The sequence below is a fragment of the Theropithecus gelada genome, chromosome 8 (assembly GCF_003255815.1).
Source record: "Theropithecus gelada isolate Dixy chromosome 8, Tgel_1.0, whole genome shotgun sequence".
Taxonomy (NCBI): domain Eukaryota; kingdom Metazoa; phylum Chordata; class Mammalia; order Primates; family Cercopithecidae; genus Theropithecus; species Theropithecus gelada.
This window is the reverse complement of record NC_037676.1, coordinates 41,124,217-41,143,936: the sequence shown is the minus strand read 5'-3', so window position 1 is coordinate 41,143,936 and position 19,720 is coordinate 41,124,217. Positions and strand designations below refer to the sequence as shown.

Sequence of the window (19,720 nt, the reverse complement as noted above, 5' to 3'; positions counted from 1 at the left end):
CTGGGATTACAGGTGCCCGCTAATTTTTGTATTTTTCAGTAGAGATGGGTTTTGTCATGTTGGCCAGGCTGGTCAAATTTCCTTTTAAAAATTCTAACAGTTTGCCAGGCACAGGGGCTCATGCCTGTAATCCCAGCACTTTGGGAGGCCGAGGCGGGCAGATCATGAGTTCAGGAGTTCAAGACCAGCCTGGCCAACATAGTGAAACCCTGTCTCTACTAAAAATACAAAAAAAAAAAAAATTTAGCTGGGCATGGTGGTGGGCGCCTGTAATCCTACTCAGGAGTCTGAGGCAGGAGAAAAGCTTGAACCCGGGAGGTGGAGATTGCACTGAGCCGAGATCGCTCCACTGCACACCAGCCCGGGCAACAGTGCGAGACTCCGTCTCAAAAAAAAAAAAAAAAAAAAAATCTAACTATTAACATAATGAGTACTGATGGCATAGAGTCCCCACCTACTGGCCACAGAGAAAAGTACATGTATACAACCAACTTCCTCTGCCACCACCAGGGTCAGAGCACCAGGAGCACAGGCAAAGAGGCAGTCAACGCTGGCTGAGAGGGAGAAGGGGTGGAGCACTAGCTGGCACTGAACACTCACAGCGACTACACACAAGTTTTAAGGTCTTTTCACGGCCATGAGATGTTTACAGAAAATCGTTACAGGTGTGGCGTAACCATCGGCTCCCAGTGCCTTATCTTGTAAGAAGCCTGTCCTGGAATAAAGATGCCAAGTACCGTGACACCCTGTTTCAAGCCTAAATTAACAAGACAAGAGAAGCAGGTCAAGAGAATGGGGAAAGTGCTAGACTAAATGCCTGCAGTTTCAACGGTTTCGTCTTTTAAAACCCTGGTGAAAAATAACTAGCACAACCCTAAAAATGATGTTAGTATCAGTATCCGCTATCTTCCAGATGCGACCAGAGAACTGATAGAAACACATGCTTTAGGTCTGCTGGCTGGAGAGGACAGAAGCGGTAAGATCCTCCCAAGTCGATGAGTTCCTTACTCACTGCTTCTACTGAGGTGTGAGTGGCATAGCATTATTGTTAGTTCTGGTAACAAACCACTTAGGACATAGAGGACTGGTGAAACTCAACTTTATTAAACTTAAACAGAGAAGCTACTTCTGCACATGTTAAACACACACGGAACCGAACAGCTTGATGGAGACACCCTACACTGCTTATGCTGACACTGCAGGGATGGTGGTGGCGATGCCTGCTTCACTCCATGGTCTGCACCACATGTGACAGGACAGTTATTTCATCTATGCTTACACCTGCAGGTCCTTTACTCTAGAAACACTCTATATCTTCTTAGGTGCTTCCCTTGAAACAGGATGAGTTCTAGAGGAAATAAAACAGCTGCACTTAAAAACCTAGAAATATTCAGGGACCAAGATTAGTTGTTCCGTGACCTAGGAAACCTTAGGATCCTGTAGGTCCCTCAGGAGAAGTGCTTCCAAGTACTCGGGAATTGTGGGGCAGAGATGATTCCCTTTCCGTGGTGGATGTGTATGTCACTCCAGGACAAATTGTGGAGTGATGGAATGTGGAACACATCCGGTTGTGTCCAGTACACTTTATCCCAGAGGAAAATCACAAAGCAACACAACTCTGCAGCAAAAACTAGTCCCAAAGTCGGAAGATAAAACTAGCAAAAACTTTGCACAATATTTAGAGAAAAGCTCTAGGGTGTGGAGAGTATGGGTCTTCCTTTTTCTCCATGCACAAAGCAGAGCACAGTATCATTCCTTAAGCTATACTTAAACGAAAAACCTTTTGTATACATATATAAATAGTAATAGATACACTGAACTAGGACAAAAATGAGCCACTGGGAAAGAAAGCCCGAGGTATCCCTTTAGTTGCCATGTTTCTTAAACTGGGTTGCTTACACCCATGATCAACACAGTCCATCTTCCTATAGCACTGATTTTATTCAGAGATTTAGGGAAAATGTTTTGTCTTAGAATGAAATGGGACTGGTAAATATTAATGAATACATGATAGAGTACAAAAGAAAAGACTGTGAGGAAATAACTTTTCCAAGCAGCTTCAAGGATCAACCACACCCTCGATGGTAAGCTTTCTCTTTTCCTAGGGCAACAGATGGAAAAGTTTCCAACCAACGGGAAGGTTAGGATCTGGTACCAGTCCACCACTGACAAATGGAGATACGAGCTCACTCACTCACAGCCGTGCCCACCTTCATGGGAAGAGTTGGCCCTCTCTACTCCAGTACGATGACACACAATCCCTGGCTGCACTGGGGATTATGAGATTGGCTTCTCTGAAACTCTCCTACTTTTAAAAAATCCTGTGGAAGGATCAGGTAACAGGAAAATGGCTGGTGAATTCTGTAAAAGGAATTGAGTAGAACTGTTTTGGGTTAGAAAAGAAGCATTTTAGGCAGCTACCATGGGTAGAAGGCGGGTCACCTTCTCACTGAAGACAAGAGACCAAGTGCTGATGGATAGCAACAGGCAGGCAGTGTCTGAAAACTAGTCCGATACCATCATGGTCTTCGAGGGAAAATCTGATTTCACCGGGGTTTCCATGTCAATAGTGGACTCAGATTTAAAAAGCCTCCAGTCCATTTCCAGAAGTACAAGTGTTTTCTACATGAGTAGAGGAATGAGAAAGAAACCAACTCAACTCTTTCCTTCCCAGCCCTCCTTAAAGTAGAGTCTGACCACTTTTCTTGCCAATCTTTCATTTCAGTGTCTCCTCCTAACTCCTTTACTTCTTTTTCCTCTTTCTTCTCCTTCATAGATCAGATCCTTAACTGGTCTTTCCTTGACTAACATTCATTTTCTTCCCATCTTTCTTTTTTTCTAATCTTTCTACCTTAAAAATCAACAAAGAAGTATTTCATTGGCTTTAGATAATTAAAGCCAAGCAAGCTAAACAATGCTGGTCTTTTCTATAGAAACCATGTTTAAAATGGTTACATAAGCACCAAGCTTCCTACCCCCATCACACACCTCGTCCTTGAGAACTGGTGTTGCTGTGTTTCAGTTCCATCCAGTTCTCCCTGGTGACCTTTTCCTCCCTTGATTAGTTCCATGGCACTGAAGGCTAAGGAAAAAAGGGAGCGGGTGGGTCCAGGAGGGGACTGACCTAGGAGACAGGCTGATTTTTTTTTTTTACTTTTAGACAAGTAAGAAATGAAAAAGTGTGCAATACTATTCCCTCTGCAAATGCTCCCTTCAGGTTCGAACTTGGAACTTTCCAGCTTTGGTCATGTATTTTATGCCCTTAAAGGGTTTGTACTTTTCTCCATACATATCCAGACGATTCACCTTGAGTCCTAGAAAGGAGGGAGAGAGGGAAAATAGACATGAGAATTATTCAAAAGGAGCAGGTCACCTGTTTCTGTTCACTTCAATACACTGAGGTCAGTGGGACCGAAGTAGCTGTGACAGGGAACCACTTATGCAGAGCAGATGGATTCTCCAGTCTCAGGACAGATACAGCAAAAAAAAGGCTCCAACAGACAAGCTACCTATGAGAAGACCTGTCCCTAAAGTGGAAAGGGCACAAAGTGATGTGCAGACTGAAATGAGGATAAGGAAAAAATTAGACCACTGCATGATTTTTCTCAAATTATTGGACTGAATAAATGAATTAATAACAAAACAAATGAATAGTGAAGTAAATTATAACTAAAGGAATTAACAATGAAAGTGATAATAAATGAATGCTTCCTAAGTATTCTCACTAGACTAAGCCAAAAATATTTTATACTGTATAGAGCTTTATAGTTTATCGTTTTAAGATGGAAGAGCTTATACATTAAATGAATTCCAATCACTTAAATTGTATAAGGCCCATTTGTACAGAAAAACAGAAACTTCATATAAAGCTAAAATCATCTCCTTTCCACATCACAGAGTTATTCTAAGGATTAAAAGAGAAAACACATGAAAAGAGCTTAAAACAGTGCCTGGAACATAGTAAATGCCCCCAAAGTGGGAACTGATTACTATCGTGTTAAGGTCAGCACAGATTATAGTGAACTGACCTGGAAAGGCCCAGTCATTCCAAAATAGAAATAAGAGCAAACATGAAAGTCTTCTGAAATCAGGAGAAAGGAGTGGAAATTACTCTTCAGTTATAGCTGAGAATGCACATGCATTCTTATACTGAAAACCTTGGGAACCTGAAATGAACAACCCTAAGATGATCCAAAAATGGCTGGTGAACACTTTCTTCTACCAATACTGTTTCTTTCTCAGTGTGTCTCAGGCACTTTTATTCATGTCACTTATGCCAACTTCAAAGGAAGGATTGTAAATTTTCCCAAGAAATGTGCCATAAAAGATGTTACTAAAGATTGCATATCAGGTAATGAAACTAAACCTTGTAAACAGGAAGCCCAGAAAAGTCTCCTGGTGCCTGCACCGTGTGGCAGAAAGCCATTTTTGTTCCCTTTGGAGCCTCTTGAGCTCTGGGTCACTTACCAGAAATGGCCAACTGCTGGATCTTAAACTGCAGGTTAATTGTGGGATTTTCATCTGGTTTGGAAGCTCCAGCCTGAAGACTCATGGTCCCCTTCAAATTTGGTGGCTTTTGTGGATTTATTTTTCCTACATCCCAAGACAGCATCTTCAAAGAAAATAAAAATGGAGAAGCGGTCTTTCCAAAAAATAGTTACAGCAGAATCCTGCATTTGAGGTGGCTGAGATCTAAACTCAGGGCACCTGTCCACAACATTATAAGCTGCCTCTGAGTATCTTTCCATTGAGAATCCTATGTGTTACTGTTAAGTTATCTCGCAGTTTAGAAAACAAGGTCCCTTTGATTCATCTCACCTTCCAAACAAGGTCTCTCTCTACGCAGAGAGCCTGCAGACTGGTTTCTGCTTAAGTTAACATCAGCAATTCAAGATGTCCTGCTCATCCCTACCTTTGTGACTGGGTCGAATGTGTGTGTCCCCTGTGATGGAGTAAGGCTCATGTTCAGGACCCCCTTGGGCATCTGGCTGGTGACAGTCACTCCCTCGATGGTCTTCCCCATCGTCTGCTTGGGTCCCACCGTTATTTCAAAGCGTCCAAGGGAACTACTGTCCCGGAAACTGATGTTATGTTTGACATACACTGGGATTGCAACCAGACTGGAAATGAGAGACAAAGAGCCATTTCATTTGTGCACTGGGAAAATGGTAGTTCTCTCTTCTTTCTGCCTGTGAGTAGCTTCTTCTCCCTTAACTGTGTCCTAACTTTTTATCTGAAAAAATAAACAGGAAAAAAAACCCCAGTAATCTATTTTTTTCTTTTTGAAAAGCTAAAATACTGTCTAGTAAGTAAATTAACTTTTCTAATGACTCTGAATAATATAAACAAAATCAAAGAGTATACTACTATGAGAAAGGCATAATGTACAAAAATGTACTGTCATTATGACTCTGTTTTTAACTTGTAACATGTGACCAATCATCATTTGCACTGGGGAGAATAATATTCATAGCTCATGGGCCTTTTATAATTTTTTTTCTTTTTTTTTTTTTGAGACAGGGTCTGGCTCGGTCACCCTGGTTGGAGTGCAGTAGCATGATCATAGCTCACTGCAGCACTCGACCTACCAGGCTCAAGTGATCCTCCCACCTCTGCCTCCTGAGTAGCTGGGACCACAGGCACACAACATCGCCCCCTGCTAATTTTTACTCTTTTTTTTTTTTTTTTGGTAGAGGCAGGGTTTGGCCATGCTGCCCATGCCTGGTCTCAAACTCTTGGGCTCAAGTGATCTTCTTGTCTCTACAATTTTTTTAGGATGCTTTCATCTGACCTCATCTGGTCCTTACAAAAACCCCACAAGGTAGGGTAGGCTGTCATGATTTGACAGAAGAAAAGGATTCAGAGAAGTCACGGAATAATCCTGAAGTAATAACGGTTCCTAACATTTACTGAGTACTTCCTGTTTGCCAGTCACTATGCTAAATGGTTTATATCCAGTTAACCCCTACCGTGTTTAATCCTCCCAGTAAGTATGAAATAGATATTGCTACTGTAACTATGCAGTAGGTACTGATTTTATAGGTCAATACTGATATCCTTACACTTAACTGAGATTAAGTAACTTGCCCAAGGTTCTAAGACTGAAGATAGAGTTTAAGTCCAGGGAGTCTGATTTCAGAGGCTGCAGCCTCAAGCACTCAGATATTTTCCCAAATGATTCACTCCACATTACACGGGAAGCGACTGGTGGCTCTGAGGCCTCCTGACTCTCTTCTGTCTGCATACCTTATACTATTCAAAACTGCTTCCAAAAGCCTTTAGATTCCAAATTAAAGAGAATGTTCCAGACCAAAAATCACTGCATTTTATGCTTTTTCATAGCATAACTTCATGCTTCTTTTAGATCAGGGACATTGAACACAGTATGCCCAGATTCTGATTTGAGAAAATAATGTTCTTGTTTAGACACATAACAACAACAAAAATAACAGCAAACTTAATGAGCATTTCTTTGTGTTAAGCACTATTCAGATTCTCTTATTCAATCTTCAGAACTTTTACTATTTTCAATTTACAGATGAGAAAAGAGATACATAGAGGTTAAGCAACTCACCTGAGATTACCCAATTAGTAACCACAGAAGCTGGAATGTTAACCCAGGTAACTCTAGAGCCTGAGTTCTTAATCACTACAGATATGGTTTCCACATACATGTACATACACAGATTCCATTCTTAATTATAAGAGCTGCTTACTTCTGTGCACTGACATGGTAAGACAGCAGGCGGAAGTTTCCATCAGGAGGGATGAAGGAGAGGATGCGCTCAGATTCCCAGCGCTTGAAACGAACACAAGGATGGAAGCTGACATCATCCAACAACCTAGGGTTCTACAGTCACCAGGAGAGGAGAAGCAAGAAGTGGGCATTAAACACCCGCTGTGCTTTCAGGAAAGCAATTTAAATGCCGTTTTTTATTAAAACACACACCACACACACAGAAATCATGTGGTAACTTCTAGAAAATTCAAGCCTGAGACAAGCTTCGTGGCTGTCCTAATTATTTTTTCTTGTTCTATTCCATTCCCACTGCTCTGTCTTTCCAGCAGCATTTAATTTCTCATCCCAAGAACTCAATCTCTGGCCCAGGATTTTACCATGAAGGAAAGTGTAAGATCCGGCATGCCAGTCAGCTTGACACAGGCATCAATCACCCCCTGGATCTCGGCAGTAATTGTGGAGCCTGAGACAGGAATAAGACAAAAAGAACAGATTACTGAAACCTTCTCTGTCCTTCTCAACAAACTTACCTCCTCCCTCCTTCTTTTCCTCTCTCCCTCCCCTTCCTCTCTCTCCCTTTCTTTCCTTCTGTCTAGCCATCCAATTCATTTATACAATCCATCTATCCATCATTCTGAACACTTAACAACTGCTTATCAAGTATGAGACACTATGGTGAGGAAATGGTGATAAAAAGATTAATGAGGTAGTTATTAGCCTAAAGGAGTTTTCAGTCTAGTATCAGAATTAAACAGAGCACCATTATTTTAGCCAACAGTTCAGAAAACTTCCTATCAGAAACTGTTCTCCCTAAGGTCGCCAGTGAGCTCTGCTGCTATAGTGAGTGGCCACTCCCGGTCTCTATCCTACAGGTCCTCTCTGTGGCATGTGTCACTGTCGATCACTTCTGCCTTCTCAAACATCCCTTCCTCCTAACCTTTCCTGGTGTCCTCCTATTTTCCCAGCTCCTCTTCCTCCGTGTCTTCGGCAGGTTCTCTTTCTTTGTACATCCCTTAAATGCTTTTTCAGTTCTGAACTTCTATTTTCTTTCACTTTACACACTCTCCTGGGTTATTTTGCCTACTTCCCAAGGCTTCAATGTTCATTTACAGCCTATTATTACCTATTCTTTTTTCAAGTTCAGCCCCAATCCTGCCTAATGGACATCTCCACTTGGATGTCACTGAGGCACATGTCAGAAGTGAGTCCATTCTCTCACGCCCTGAACCCGGTGCTCCCATTTCCCCACCTGTGTGATGGCACCATCTATCCTGCTGCCTAAGCCAGAAACACAGACACATCCCTGACGACGTCCACTTCCTCTGCCCACATCCGGCCAATGATCAGCTCCTCTCTTTTCGAGGACTCACCTCTCTCTGGTCTGTGCATTCTTCTCTGTCCTCATTGCACTATGGACGTCTATGTTTTGGGCCTGGATTTCAGCCTCCTAGCTGCTCCCTGCCTTCAGGCCCACCCCACTTTAGACCATTCTTCACACAGCAGCCAGACTCATCGCTCTAAACTACAAGTCTCATCAAGTCACTCCCCAACTTAAAACTCTTCAATCACTCACATCTGCCCTCCTTAAACTGGCAGGCAAGGTTCTTCATGATCTGGCCATATATATTTTACATTTTCGTTGAGGTAAAACAGTAAAATGTAAAAGTCTTAAAGTGTACAGCTCAATGAATTTTTAAATATATATACATTTATGCAAATACTAGCTACAGCAAGATACAGAACATTTTCAGCATCCAAGAGCTCCCTCTTACCCATCCCAGGTAATCCACATCCCCAAAATTCTGACTTCTATTACCTTAGACTAAATTGCATCTGTTTTCAAACTTCATATACATGTAATCCCACTGTCTATAATCTTATGCATCTGATTTTTTGCTCAATATTGTGATGTTTGCGCATACTTTGCTCCCAAATCCACACATCTTAATAACTTCATTTCATTCCACCGATGAAGCATAAACACCTCCACCTCTCTGTTGTGTTTTGCTCAGGGGTGGGTACCTCTCATATGCTCCACCTTTTTACCTTCCTCTTTCCCTCACTAGACTAAACTAAGCTTTCTGCAGCTGCAGACTATGTCTTATTCATCATCGAGTGCCCACTCTCTAGCACTGTGCTATGATGCAAGTTTTCAATAAGCATCTGTTGAACGAATAAGTTCACTAATGTGAAGAGGTTTCTTTTTAATTAAAAACAGGGTCTTACTATGTTGCCCAGGCTAGAGTGCAGCTGTTATTCACAGGCATAATCATAGCTCATTGCAGTCTCCAACTACCAGGCTTAAGTAATCCTCTCGCCTCAGCCTCCCAACAGTTGGGACTACAGGCACATTACCACCATGACTTGCTTCTACAAATTCTGAAGCTCTAGGACTTCTACTCATATTTACCTAATTCAGAATACACAGAAAAGGCGGCACCCTGAATTTTGTGATTATAACTTTAGTTCTGCCATCAAAACTGGAAGCCACTTTCAAGAAGGAAATTTAATCAATAAGAAAGTTAATTTGTTACTACTTTTTTTTTTTTTTTTTTTTTTTTTGAACAGGGTCTTGCTGTTGACCAGGCTGGAGTGCAGTGTCATGATCAGGCCTTACTGCAACCTCAACTTCCCAGGCTCAAGCAATCCTCCCACCTCAGCCCCTCACGAAGCTAGGAATACAGGCATGAACCACTACACTCAGCTATTTTTTTTCACTTCTTATAGAGATGGGGTCTCACTATGTTGCTCAGGGTCTCACTATATTGCTCAGGCTGGTCTTAAACTCCAGGGCTCAAGCAATCCTCCCGCCTCGGCTTCCCAAAGTGCTGGGATTACAGGCATGAGTCACTGCATCTGGCCTGTTACTTCTCTTTTTTATTCAAGACGTTAGTATTATGATGCAGACCAGGATTTATTTCATACTTTCACTTGCTTTTATTTCACCAATAAAGCAAGTGAAAGTATGAAATAAATCCTGGTCTGCATCATAATACTAACGTCCATTCCCAGTACCCAGCACACTGCCTGGCACAAAGTAGGCACTAAATTAAAGTGCATGACCTTGAATGGGGGTTAATTCTGAAACTATAAGCATTATATGAAAGAGGCCCCTTTCTATTTTCATATTTCTGAGAACATATTAAAAGCACCTACCTGATTTATCAATAATTGCATCAATCTCTTCAATCACATCAAAATAGGCCTCATTGTTGGTGTATTTCACCCCAGTCCGTCGCCAAGGCACCACTGACAGCTGCCCAGTGGGAAGTTGGTCACCCACATTGGTGCTTCCTGAGACAATATTACTGTATTTTAAGACCATTTTGACTCTAGATACCACAGAACACCTCCCTGGAAGTTTCTATGCTCCCATTATTCATGCACTCAATTGAATAATTTTTCAAACATAAGATGAGATTTTTCCCAACTTCCATATAGGGTAACTTTGTCTATTTTTAAAACCCCTTGTTGCCATCTGGTCTGCCTCTTCAAACAGAATAAAGGTTTAAGAAAAAGTTACCTGAGAAACAGATATCATATTTTGGTTTTGAAAGTAACCTGAACTTAGTATCTCAGATTCCACAATAGCTTACAGTTTAAATAATGTATTGGCTTTCAGTAGAGTTGGTAATCTACATATAGATATAAAAATTTCATGGGTAAAAACAGTATTTGAGCCTGAGGTAGGTTCTTAGGTACATTTATGGTAGGTATTAAAATGTACATATCAACATGATCTGTCTCATTCCTAAGTTCCAACACTGAAACTTAGGAATAGAATACAAATTTGATCTCTCCCTGTCTTTAAGAATTGTAGATCAATTCCTTCACTAGTTTTTTCCTTTACAGGCATAATTTTTTTTTAATTCAAAAGGTTTTATACCGACACAATAAAATACATTAATTTAAATTCTATTTCCTTCTTCCATTACCTGGATCCTTTTATTTTCTGTCTTTAAAAAAATTTCTTTTGAGATAGAGTCTTGCTCTATTGCCCAGGCTAGAGTGCAGTGGTATAGTCTTGGCTCACTGCAACCTCTGCCTTCTGGGTTCAAGCAATTCTCCTAACTCAGCCTCCCGAGTAGCTGTGACTACAGGCACGCACCACCACGCCCAGCTAATTTTTGTATTTTTAGTAGAGACGGGGTTTCACTATGTTGGCCAGGCTGGTCTTGAACTCCTGACCTTGTGATCCACCCGCCTCGGCCTCCCAAAGTGCTGGGATTACAGGTGTGAGCCACCGTGACCAGCTAAACAAAATTTTTTAAGAGATAGGGTCTTCCTATGCTGCCCATGCTGGAGTGCAGTGGCTATTCGCAGACACAATCATAACTCACTGCAGCCTTGACCTCCTGGGCGCAAGTGATCCTCCCACCTTAGCCTCCAGAGCAGCTGGGACCACAGGCATGCGCCACCATGCCTGGCTAATTTTTGTATTTTTTTGTAAAGACAGGGTTTCGAAACCATCTTGGTCAGGCTGGTTTCGAACTCCTGTACTCGAGTGATCCTCCCACCTCGGCCTCCTAAAGTATTGGATACAGGCGTGAGCCAAAGTGTCAGGCCCATTTCAACTTTTCAAAAGTGGTTCTTAGATACCCTTTTCTAGATTAAAGTGAGATACAGGCTTAACTAACTTCATAATATTCGTAAATGATTTAGGCACTAACAAAGCTTTCAAGGCTTAAAATGAACTCAGAATACTGAAGAAACCACCAACTTTGTTTCCTTAAAAAGAGGAACTATGTATTAAAATGTATCATCAAGATATAATAATCAAAGCAGTCTAGGGAAAAGGCAAGAAAGCCTGAAAACAGACCAAGAATCCACAATGACAGGACAAGATAGAAATGTTAATTCTAAAACAGGGGAAAAGGATAAATTACACAGTGGTGCTAGGATAACTATTTTGAAGAAAGAAACATTATTGTACACCAAAATAATTTTCAAATGGATTAAATAATTAAATCCAAAAATAAAATCACAAACTAACTAGAATAGACATTTGAAAAAGATCTTCCCTTCTCTGAGATCAAAAAGACATTCTCCTGCTTTTGTCTAATAATTATAAAGTTCGTGTTTAGCTCCTTAACCTAGCTGGAATTTATTTTGTGTATAGTATGAAGTGGAGGGACTTAATTTTTTCCATATTGAAGCTGACTGTCCTAACACAATATAGTTAACAAGTGGCCCCTGGTCCACTGATTTGATAAATGACCACATCTATCTACACCAAATTCCTATAAAAGCAAGAGTCGGTTTCTGGACTCTTTTATCCCAGTGATCTATCTGTCTGTTACTGGACAAATACCAAATTTTAAAAACTACCCAAACTTCATACAGATTGAGTAATCTTTATCTGAAATGTTCGGGACCAGAAATGTTTCAAATTTTGGATTTTTTAAAATGTTGGAATATCTGGATTATACCAGTTGAGCATCCCAAATTCAAAAATCTGAAATCCTCCAATGAGCATTTCCTTTGAGTGTCACATCAGTGTCCAAAAAGTTTTGGATTGTAGAGCATTCTGGATTTTGGATTTGGGATGTTCAACCTGTAATATATCTTACATTACATTTTATAGGACACATTTTATCTTTCCGCTTTTTAAAAATATTATTTTCAAAACTCTCTTGGGTCTTGTAGGATGTCTACTGTATGAATATTTGTCTTGTGTACTATACAAACTTAACCTGTAGTGATATTTAACAGGGCAAATCTTCCCAACAACCCCTTTGTAATTCTTTTTCAAAACTGTCCTGGCTATTCTTGCAATATTTATGCTTTTAAAATGCATTTTTCAATCAGTTTGTAAAATTCCATGAATATGTTCGTTTACGCATTAAACAAGACCCAAAATGTAAAACCTTAATGAAACAGAATGATTAATTTGATTAAATCAAAACATTTACAATGTGGCTAAACTACACCAGAACAAAGCTAAATCACAAGTGACAGATTGTAAGAAAATATCTGTAATGCAGTAATCAAAAGACATAAAGATCTCCCATAAAAGAGATTATTTTAAATCCATATGAAAAAAGAAAAACATTTCAACAACAAAAAAATGAACAAAGGACATGAAAAGGTAATTCACAATAGAGGGAAAACAGTCAATAAATACTTGAAAAGATTTTAGTCTCCTTAATAACAAAAAATGACTGTGTAAATACAAGATATCAATAAACTATCAAATTGCCAATGTTTCTAAAAAATTATTAATGACAATTTGACTATAGCACTTTGAAATTGTTACTGAAAGTATAAATTGGCCTAACTTTTCTGGAGGGCTACACAGTATGGTACTTAAAATGTATACGCCCCTTGACACAGCATTGCTACCTCTACTACTTAAAAGAAATCATCCAGATGTGCACACCAATGTTCAAGTATAAGAATGGTAATCTTTATTATTTAAAAGAACAAAAATATCAGTTACATCTTAATTAGGGATTCAGTAAAAACTGAAAAACTTTGGGTCCACACATGAAAGAAAACTGTAAGTTATTAAAAATGAAGGCCAGGCGTGGTAGCTCCCACCTGTAAGCCCAGAACTTTGGGAGGCGGAGGTGGGTGGATCACTTGAGGTCAGGCGTTCGAGACCAGCATAGTCAACATGATGAAACCACATCTCTACTAAAGAATACAAAAATTAGCTGGGCATGGTGGCGTGTGCCTGTAATCCCAGCTACTAGGGAGGCTGTGGCAGGAGAATCACTTGAGCCCGGGAGGCAGAGGTTGTAGGGAGTTGAGATCGCACCACTGCACTCCAGCCTGGGCGACACAGCAAGACGCCATCTCAAAAAAAAAAAAAAAAGAAAAAAGAAAAAGAAAAAAAAAGAACAAGAACCATGTACAAGACATCATCATGGGATAATGTTCATAAAATATTATATGTTAAAAGTGTGGTGGGATTAAGAGTGATTTTTACATTCTTGGTGCTTTTCTGTATTTCTGAGGTTTCTACAATAATCATGTGTTTCTTCTGTAATCAGAAAAAAAATATTTTTAAAGAACATTTCATTTTGTCATCAAAACCAGGGTATTTTCCACAAAGCAAAAATATTATTTCAGGTTGTACTCAGTTTACAAGAGTGGCCAGGTGCGGTGGCTCACGCCTGTAATCCCAGAACTTTGGGAGGCTGAGGCAGGTGGATCCCCTGAGGTCAGGAGTTTAAGATCAGCCTGGTCAACACAGTGAAACACCATCTCTACTAAAAATACAAAAATTAGCTGGGTGTGGTGGTGCATGCCTGTAATCCTAGCTACTCAGGAGGCTGAGGCAGGAGAATCACTACGACCCAGGAGGCAGAGGTTGCAGGGAGCCAAGATCACGCCACTGCACTCCAGCCTGGGTGACAGAGGGAGACTCTGTCTCAAAAAAAAAAAAAAAAAAATCTACAAAGAGCAAAATTAAAACACTGGGACACCTGAGATCCCCAAAGACAAACACTCAAAACAATGTGTGACACTGGACTAAGTCACTCAGGCTGCAGGATGGCCACTCTCTATCGGTTTCCCCCTCTGCCATACCTGTGATGGTGTTGACAACCGTTCGAAGGATAGTGGGAGGCTTTATGAGTTCTTTAAGAATGTTCGACTCGGTAGCCAATGGAAAACCATTGTCAAGCATCTCTTCCAATACCTCATAAACCACAACCACATTGTCTTTGATCACTGGCTCTGAACAGACTCCAAAATAATCCTGATGGAGATAGAATACATGCATTGATCACTCAGATACTGTAAAATAAATAAATAAATAAATAAATAAAAAGAATGTGCCTACAGAGAATAAGGATCTGGCCTGTCCATGTGTTACTGTGCTACTCTTCTACAATGAGGGAATGCAGCATAACCATAGTTCTCCTAGGCAGTCTGTTTGGTAGAGAGCACTAGACTGGCTTATGGTACTACTGTGATTACTAGCTTCCTCTACAAACAAGAGGAACTTAAGTCTTTGGGTTAATTTCCTAAACTTGATAAAATACACAGAATACAAAATTGAATCTTGATTATATATGCTTATGAACAAGAATTTGAAAGAATTACACAAAACAATACTTGATATAACAAAGAACAGTACATGAAAATCTTTACCCCTACTGTTGTGCTATTTCTTAATATTCATGCAGTGAGTAAGAGTTGAGAGGGGAAAAAAATGAAATGAGGGGGACAGGCTAGCATACCTGAAAATCCCTCTGGATCATCTTTAAGATGCTAAGATTCCAAGAACTCTGTCCTTTTATTTAAAAGGCTACCGTTAGATGCTAAATTATCTGGATTGTGGGAAAGTACTGGATTTCAAACCCGAAAACCTAGATTATAATTTTGTCATTTGTAGATTAAGTCATGTTAACTAATTTTGATCTTGATTCTTTAATGGTATAATTAGGATAACACCATTGGAGGCACAGGGCTGTAAGAACTAGGCATGACTAATTAAGCACTAACGCTCATGAATGTACTTTGTAAACTATAAAGCACTACAAAATGGAATGTGTGATCTTTAGCAAGAAATGTTCATGGCCATTCAATGTTCCCTTCTAGCAATGTCAGTATGTCTTTTACAGGACCTCTGAGAGAGTCACGAAACCCTCCTGAACTCATAGAATGAAGGAAAACTTACCCCGTTTGAGAAAGTCCATTCTATTCATGAACAGCTCTGATCATTCCAAAGTTCGTTCTTTTGCTAAACTGAAATTTGCCTCCTAGCTCTGTTTTACAGAGCAAGTATGTAACAGCCCTGCAATTATTTGAAAACTATGAGTTTTCACTTCAGTTTTTTTCTTCTCAGAGCCACACTTTCAAGATACTTGTGCAGTTCATGATAAGGTATGGTTTCCAGGTTGTTTCACCATCTTTCCATTTCTTTGATATCCAAAACTGAACAGACTCTACTAGAGTCTAAATTACATTAGATAACGTCAATTATCTACAAGATTCCAATACCCGGGTCACCTAAGAGTCAGGAATATATTCCTAAAACAAAAAGATTTCCTCTTTTTAAGAGAAAAATTCTCATTTTGAATGAGAATTCAAAAGAAAAAAAAGTCACATATTTCCTTCCCAAGAGTGACTTATTTTTAAAAAATAAAACACCACTAGGTTTTATAAACCAGGCATCATGTGAACTAAGCAGCTGGAAAGGAGCCTCGCAATACGGCCAAGTGCTGCAGCCAGCCAGCGAGCCTGCAATTCTATTGCCAGGCTGCTCCTGACACATTCCGGTCCTGGAAAAATCATGTTGCCGGAAAGGACACACGTCAGAGAAGACCTGATAATCAGGATGTCCACTGACTTTTAACAAGTGCTTCAAAAATGACAAGCTCTGAAGTCTCAGACTTCCAAATTAGCACCTTTACTCTGCTTTCCCAAATTCCTCTATGGTTTCAACTAGATCAAACAACTCTTCTCACTTCCTGTCTTGTAATAAGTTACATTAGTATGGCCATATGAAGCGGCTGTCAGTTCCACCAGTGGAACTGTTCATCTTAGAATGGGTAAAGTATCACATGCAGAAATCATAACAAGCCCTAGTTACAGTGGTTTAAGATCACAACTCCTGGGTTCTTCTAGTTCTTCCACATACTGGGCTTATCATACTTAGGTTTTCACTGCGCAAAGGGGCTGGTATGCTGCATGAGAATTGAAATTCCGGAATAGTAGTACTATCAGAGAGTATTTGCAGGGGAAAACCCAAAACGTATTTTAATTTTCTTGGGAAGGGAAGTTGTTCTAGACGTGAGTACAAGAGAAATCACTCTTTGACTTGCTTTTTAACTTTTATCATAGTATGTGAGTCCTCATTCTCTTCTCCAATTCCACAATTCCAGTGTTCATATGACTCATTCCAGACCTCATATGACACAGAACTTAAACCAAAGGGCCCTTGCTTCTCATTCGAGTTATGCATATAACCACAACAGTTAGAAGCTGAGTGGTTCTGTTGGGAGAAGGTTCCTGTGTGTGAATCCAGGGCCGGTGCAGTCTAAACTCCTGTGCTGCAAGTGGCATTGTGTCCTGCTATCACTGACCTCCCTTAGACACCACTCCCTAAGTTCTTAAAATCTATTCCTGAAGAAAAAGCTTAAAATGAAAACTGCCTCATAAAATGGCTCACTTAAATTCTTACAGGCACATGAGATTTCCCAATCTCATCTTTGCAAGCAGAGCTCATCAGTAGCACTCTCTCGCTAAAAAGAAACACCCCAAACCTAAGAACTAGTACAGGTTCGTGAATTACGCGACTGGGACAGTTAAATTAAGCATTGCTTAGCTTGTTCTACTTGTTCTTTTCTAAAACTTTACGCAATCACTTTCTGATGCAACTCAAAGCAATGCAGATAATAGGATCAAGACCACCAGGCAAAAACAACCTAAACTCTAATTTGTGAGCAAAAAGTAGAATCAGAGCTACAAAGGCTATATACAGTCATCACAAATAGGTTGGCTTTCCCACGCCAGAGGTTCAAAAGTATTCCATTTGTCATTTTGTATGCAGCCAATTCAATAAATAGAAACCAGAAACTTATCAGATGGGAAAGGAAGTGAGTAATACCAGAGTTTCGATTTTTTTTTAAAGTTTCTTAATGGAGGCTTTATACAATGGAAACAGGACTATAAAGACACTTCACGGTTTACATATATGAACTTTCTCACATTCACGAACCTGAAATGTGTCCACCACTCGGTGAAGAAACTCAATGACAAACAGAGGGGGGACCTCCGTCTGGATCACAGCCACAAAAAAGATCTTGTGGCGGTAAACACTTAAGAGATAGTGGTGAGGGGTAGGGATAACTGGAGGCACATTTTCTGCCTCAGTAGCTCTCTCTTGCGCCTCAAAAAAGTAATCACAAACAGAACGGCTGACCACACTCTTCCAGTGTTTCTCCAGGAAAATGTCTCCAGAGGAGTTGATCAAGAAAAGACTATGAATCATGGTGGCGATTGTCAGTGACAGAAGAAAGCCTTTTTCAGTCTGAAAGCCTCAGGACTCTGTAAATTTTCAACTCTAAAAACAAAAGCAGCGATATTCAGTTCCATTCAACCAAAACGTCCTCCCCATCTTTTCCCAACAGTCCAAGACTTACCCATCTTTCAAGACCAGGCCCAATCTTCCCCTCCTGCATGAGCCTGAAGATAGCCCTCCCTTGAATTCCAAAGGATAATGATCAGCCATCTGACGGTCAATCATATACTCCCAGTTCTCTTTACTATCGCCCGAATTGCATCCATTTAAAATAGTACTTAATCTGTGGGTGTCTATTTTCTCAACCAAACTGCAAGCTCCTTGAAGAAAAGGACCGTGCCTCATGTTTTGTGTTGCCTGACTGCAACACAATCAGAGTTCTTTGAAGAGGGCTTCGAAGAACACTGAATTTGATGTCACGTTCTGGCAACAGCTCACGCATATACAAGAAATGTGCAGCTTAATAATACGATAGCCACTGTGGGACCAGCGACCACTTGAAAGGTAACTGGTGCAAACTGAGATGTGCTGTAAGTGTAAGACACACGACAAATTTGGAAGGCTTTGTATGAAAAAAAAAATTTCAAATCTTACCAATAATTTAATATTGATTATATGTTGTAATAATATTTTGGATATCCTGGGTTAATTCAAATATATTAAAATTAATTTAACCTGTTTTATTATTTTAAGGTGGTTACCAGAACACGTACAATTAGATATGTGGTTCGCTTTCCATTTCTGCCCGCCAGAATAGGTGGGAGGAATGGAAAGCTGCTCTTGGGGGTCTTTATTCATCCAATCAGATCTGTTCTCTGAGCACTCCTTAGGCACTTGTTAATGCAGTAAGACACTGGAGGCCTTTAAAAAGATCCCTTGGGGCTCCCACCTGTGACCCCAGCACTTAGGGAGGCCTCCGCGGGCAGATCGCTGGAGCTCAGGTCCAGACCAGCCTGGGCAACAGAGCGAGACCCCGCCTCCAAAAAAAAAAAAAAAATCCCCGGGGGGACAGACACCCCAAGGCCCTCAGGCGGTTGCATCTCTCCGGCGCCAGTCCCCAGGATGTGGCCATTCCGCGGACCGGCGCAGGTGGTCAAAACGCAGAGGCCTGCGGTGCCCAGCGCTGCCGGACGAGACGGCGGGAGAGAGGGACAGCCGGGCATGCAAGGGAGAGGCGGCGGCCCAGGCGGGCGGTCCCTGGGCTGGCCCCGGCCCAGAATCGGCGGCGACGGAGGCCGCGGGGCTGCGGGCGGGCAGGGGCCGGGCTAAAGGGGCACGCCCGTTCCCGGGTGAAGAGGGCAGGGGCGCCGGGCCGCGCCAGCGAGCGCACGTGCGCTGCCATGGCAACAGTGTCCCCTCCGCCCGCCGCCGCCGCGGCGCCGGAGCAGACCCCTCCCAGAGCCCTGAACCCGGCCCCTCACCTCTCCCTGCCGCGTCCCGCAGCCCTGAGAGGTCGCCCGGCGGTATCCTGAGATCCCGCCCCCGCGCCGCGCATCCCGGCCCCGACCCTCACGCGCCCCCTTCTGCCCCCGCCCCAGGCCCGGGGTCGTCACTACTCCTCACCCTGCCTAGCTGCTCACAGAGCCCACCGCTCCTAGGCGCGGACAGGCCCTGCCCCGCCCACCGCGCGCGCTGAGGCAGCCGCTCGCCCGCTGATTGGCCGACCCGGGAGCCTCGCGACCGCTCCGCCCACGATCTGCGCCTGAAGGCCGCTGATTGGGCATCTGGGAGCCGCTCCTCCCCTCTGATTGATCGCTGTTGGCGGCTTGCCCTGTTGTCGGGCTCGAGTACCCCGATTGGCCCTGTTGAGGCCCCGGTCATCTCCGATTGGTGCAGCTCTGTAGCCCCGAGCTCTGATTGGAGGTCGAAGACAGTGCGGGCCGGTTGGCCCCAATCATCCAGTCACAAAGGGCTGGGGCGGCCGCTGCGCTCGGGTGATTGCGGAGTGCTCCTGGAGGGGGCGCTGGAGTATGTGTGTGCCGGGGCGGGGTGGCTTCCGGGCAGGA

At 42.0% G+C, this 19,720-nt stretch overlaps 1 protein-coding gene across 3 annotated transcripts; it reads right to left on the bottom strand.

Moving 5' to 3' along the window:
* Positions 1-1,082: 1,082 nt before the first annotated feature.
* On the bottom strand, positions 1,083-19,446 carry AP3M2 (adaptor related protein complex 3 subunit mu 2). Of its 3 annotated transcripts, none has more exons than XM_025394833.1 (10): positions 19,278-19,446; positions 17,836-17,894; positions 17,412-17,756; positions 14,273-14,444; positions 9,896-10,033; positions 7,117-7,202; positions 6,717-6,850; positions 4,913-5,120; positions 4,468-4,612; positions 1,083-3,314 (listed from the first exon to the last, which is right to left on the bottom strand). In XM_025394833.1, exons 3-10 carry the CDS (start codon positions 17,682-17,684, stop codon positions 3,214-3,216), a joined length of 1,257 nt encoding a protein of 418 aa, XP_025250618.1. In that variant the 5' UTR covers positions 17,685-17,756; positions 17,836-17,894; positions 19,278-19,446; the 3' UTR covers positions 1,083-3,213. The 3 variants fall into 3 exon arrangements, with proteins under 3 accessions (XP_025250618.1, XP_025250617.1, XP_025250619.1); XM_025394834.1 differs by lacking the exon at positions 17,836-17,894 and adding an exon at positions 4,029-4,081 and having other exon boundaries at positions 3,133-3,314; positions 19,278-19,372; XM_025394832.1 differs by lacking the exon at positions 17,836-17,894 and having other exon boundaries at positions 19,278-19,438.
* Between the last annotated feature and the right edge of the window lie 274 nt (positions 19,447-19,720).

What these genes read in the sequence shown, in the direction of transcription:
- AP3M2 (XM_025394833.1), bottom strand. Translation starts at nt 17,684, where the DNA reads ATGATTCATAGTCTTTTCTTGATCAACTCCTCTGGAGACATTTTCCTG. An exon ending in TACCATGTCAGTGCACAGAA is followed by an intron (nt 5,121 to 6,716) that starts GTAAGCAGCTCT and finishes TCTCATTTCCAG; the next exon opens with TCTGGTTGCAATCCCAGTGT. An exon ending in CATTCGACCCAGTCACAAAG is followed by an intron (nt 4,613 to 4,912) that starts GTAGGGATGAGC and finishes TTTTCTTTGAAG; the next exon opens with ATGCTGTCTTGGGATGTAGG.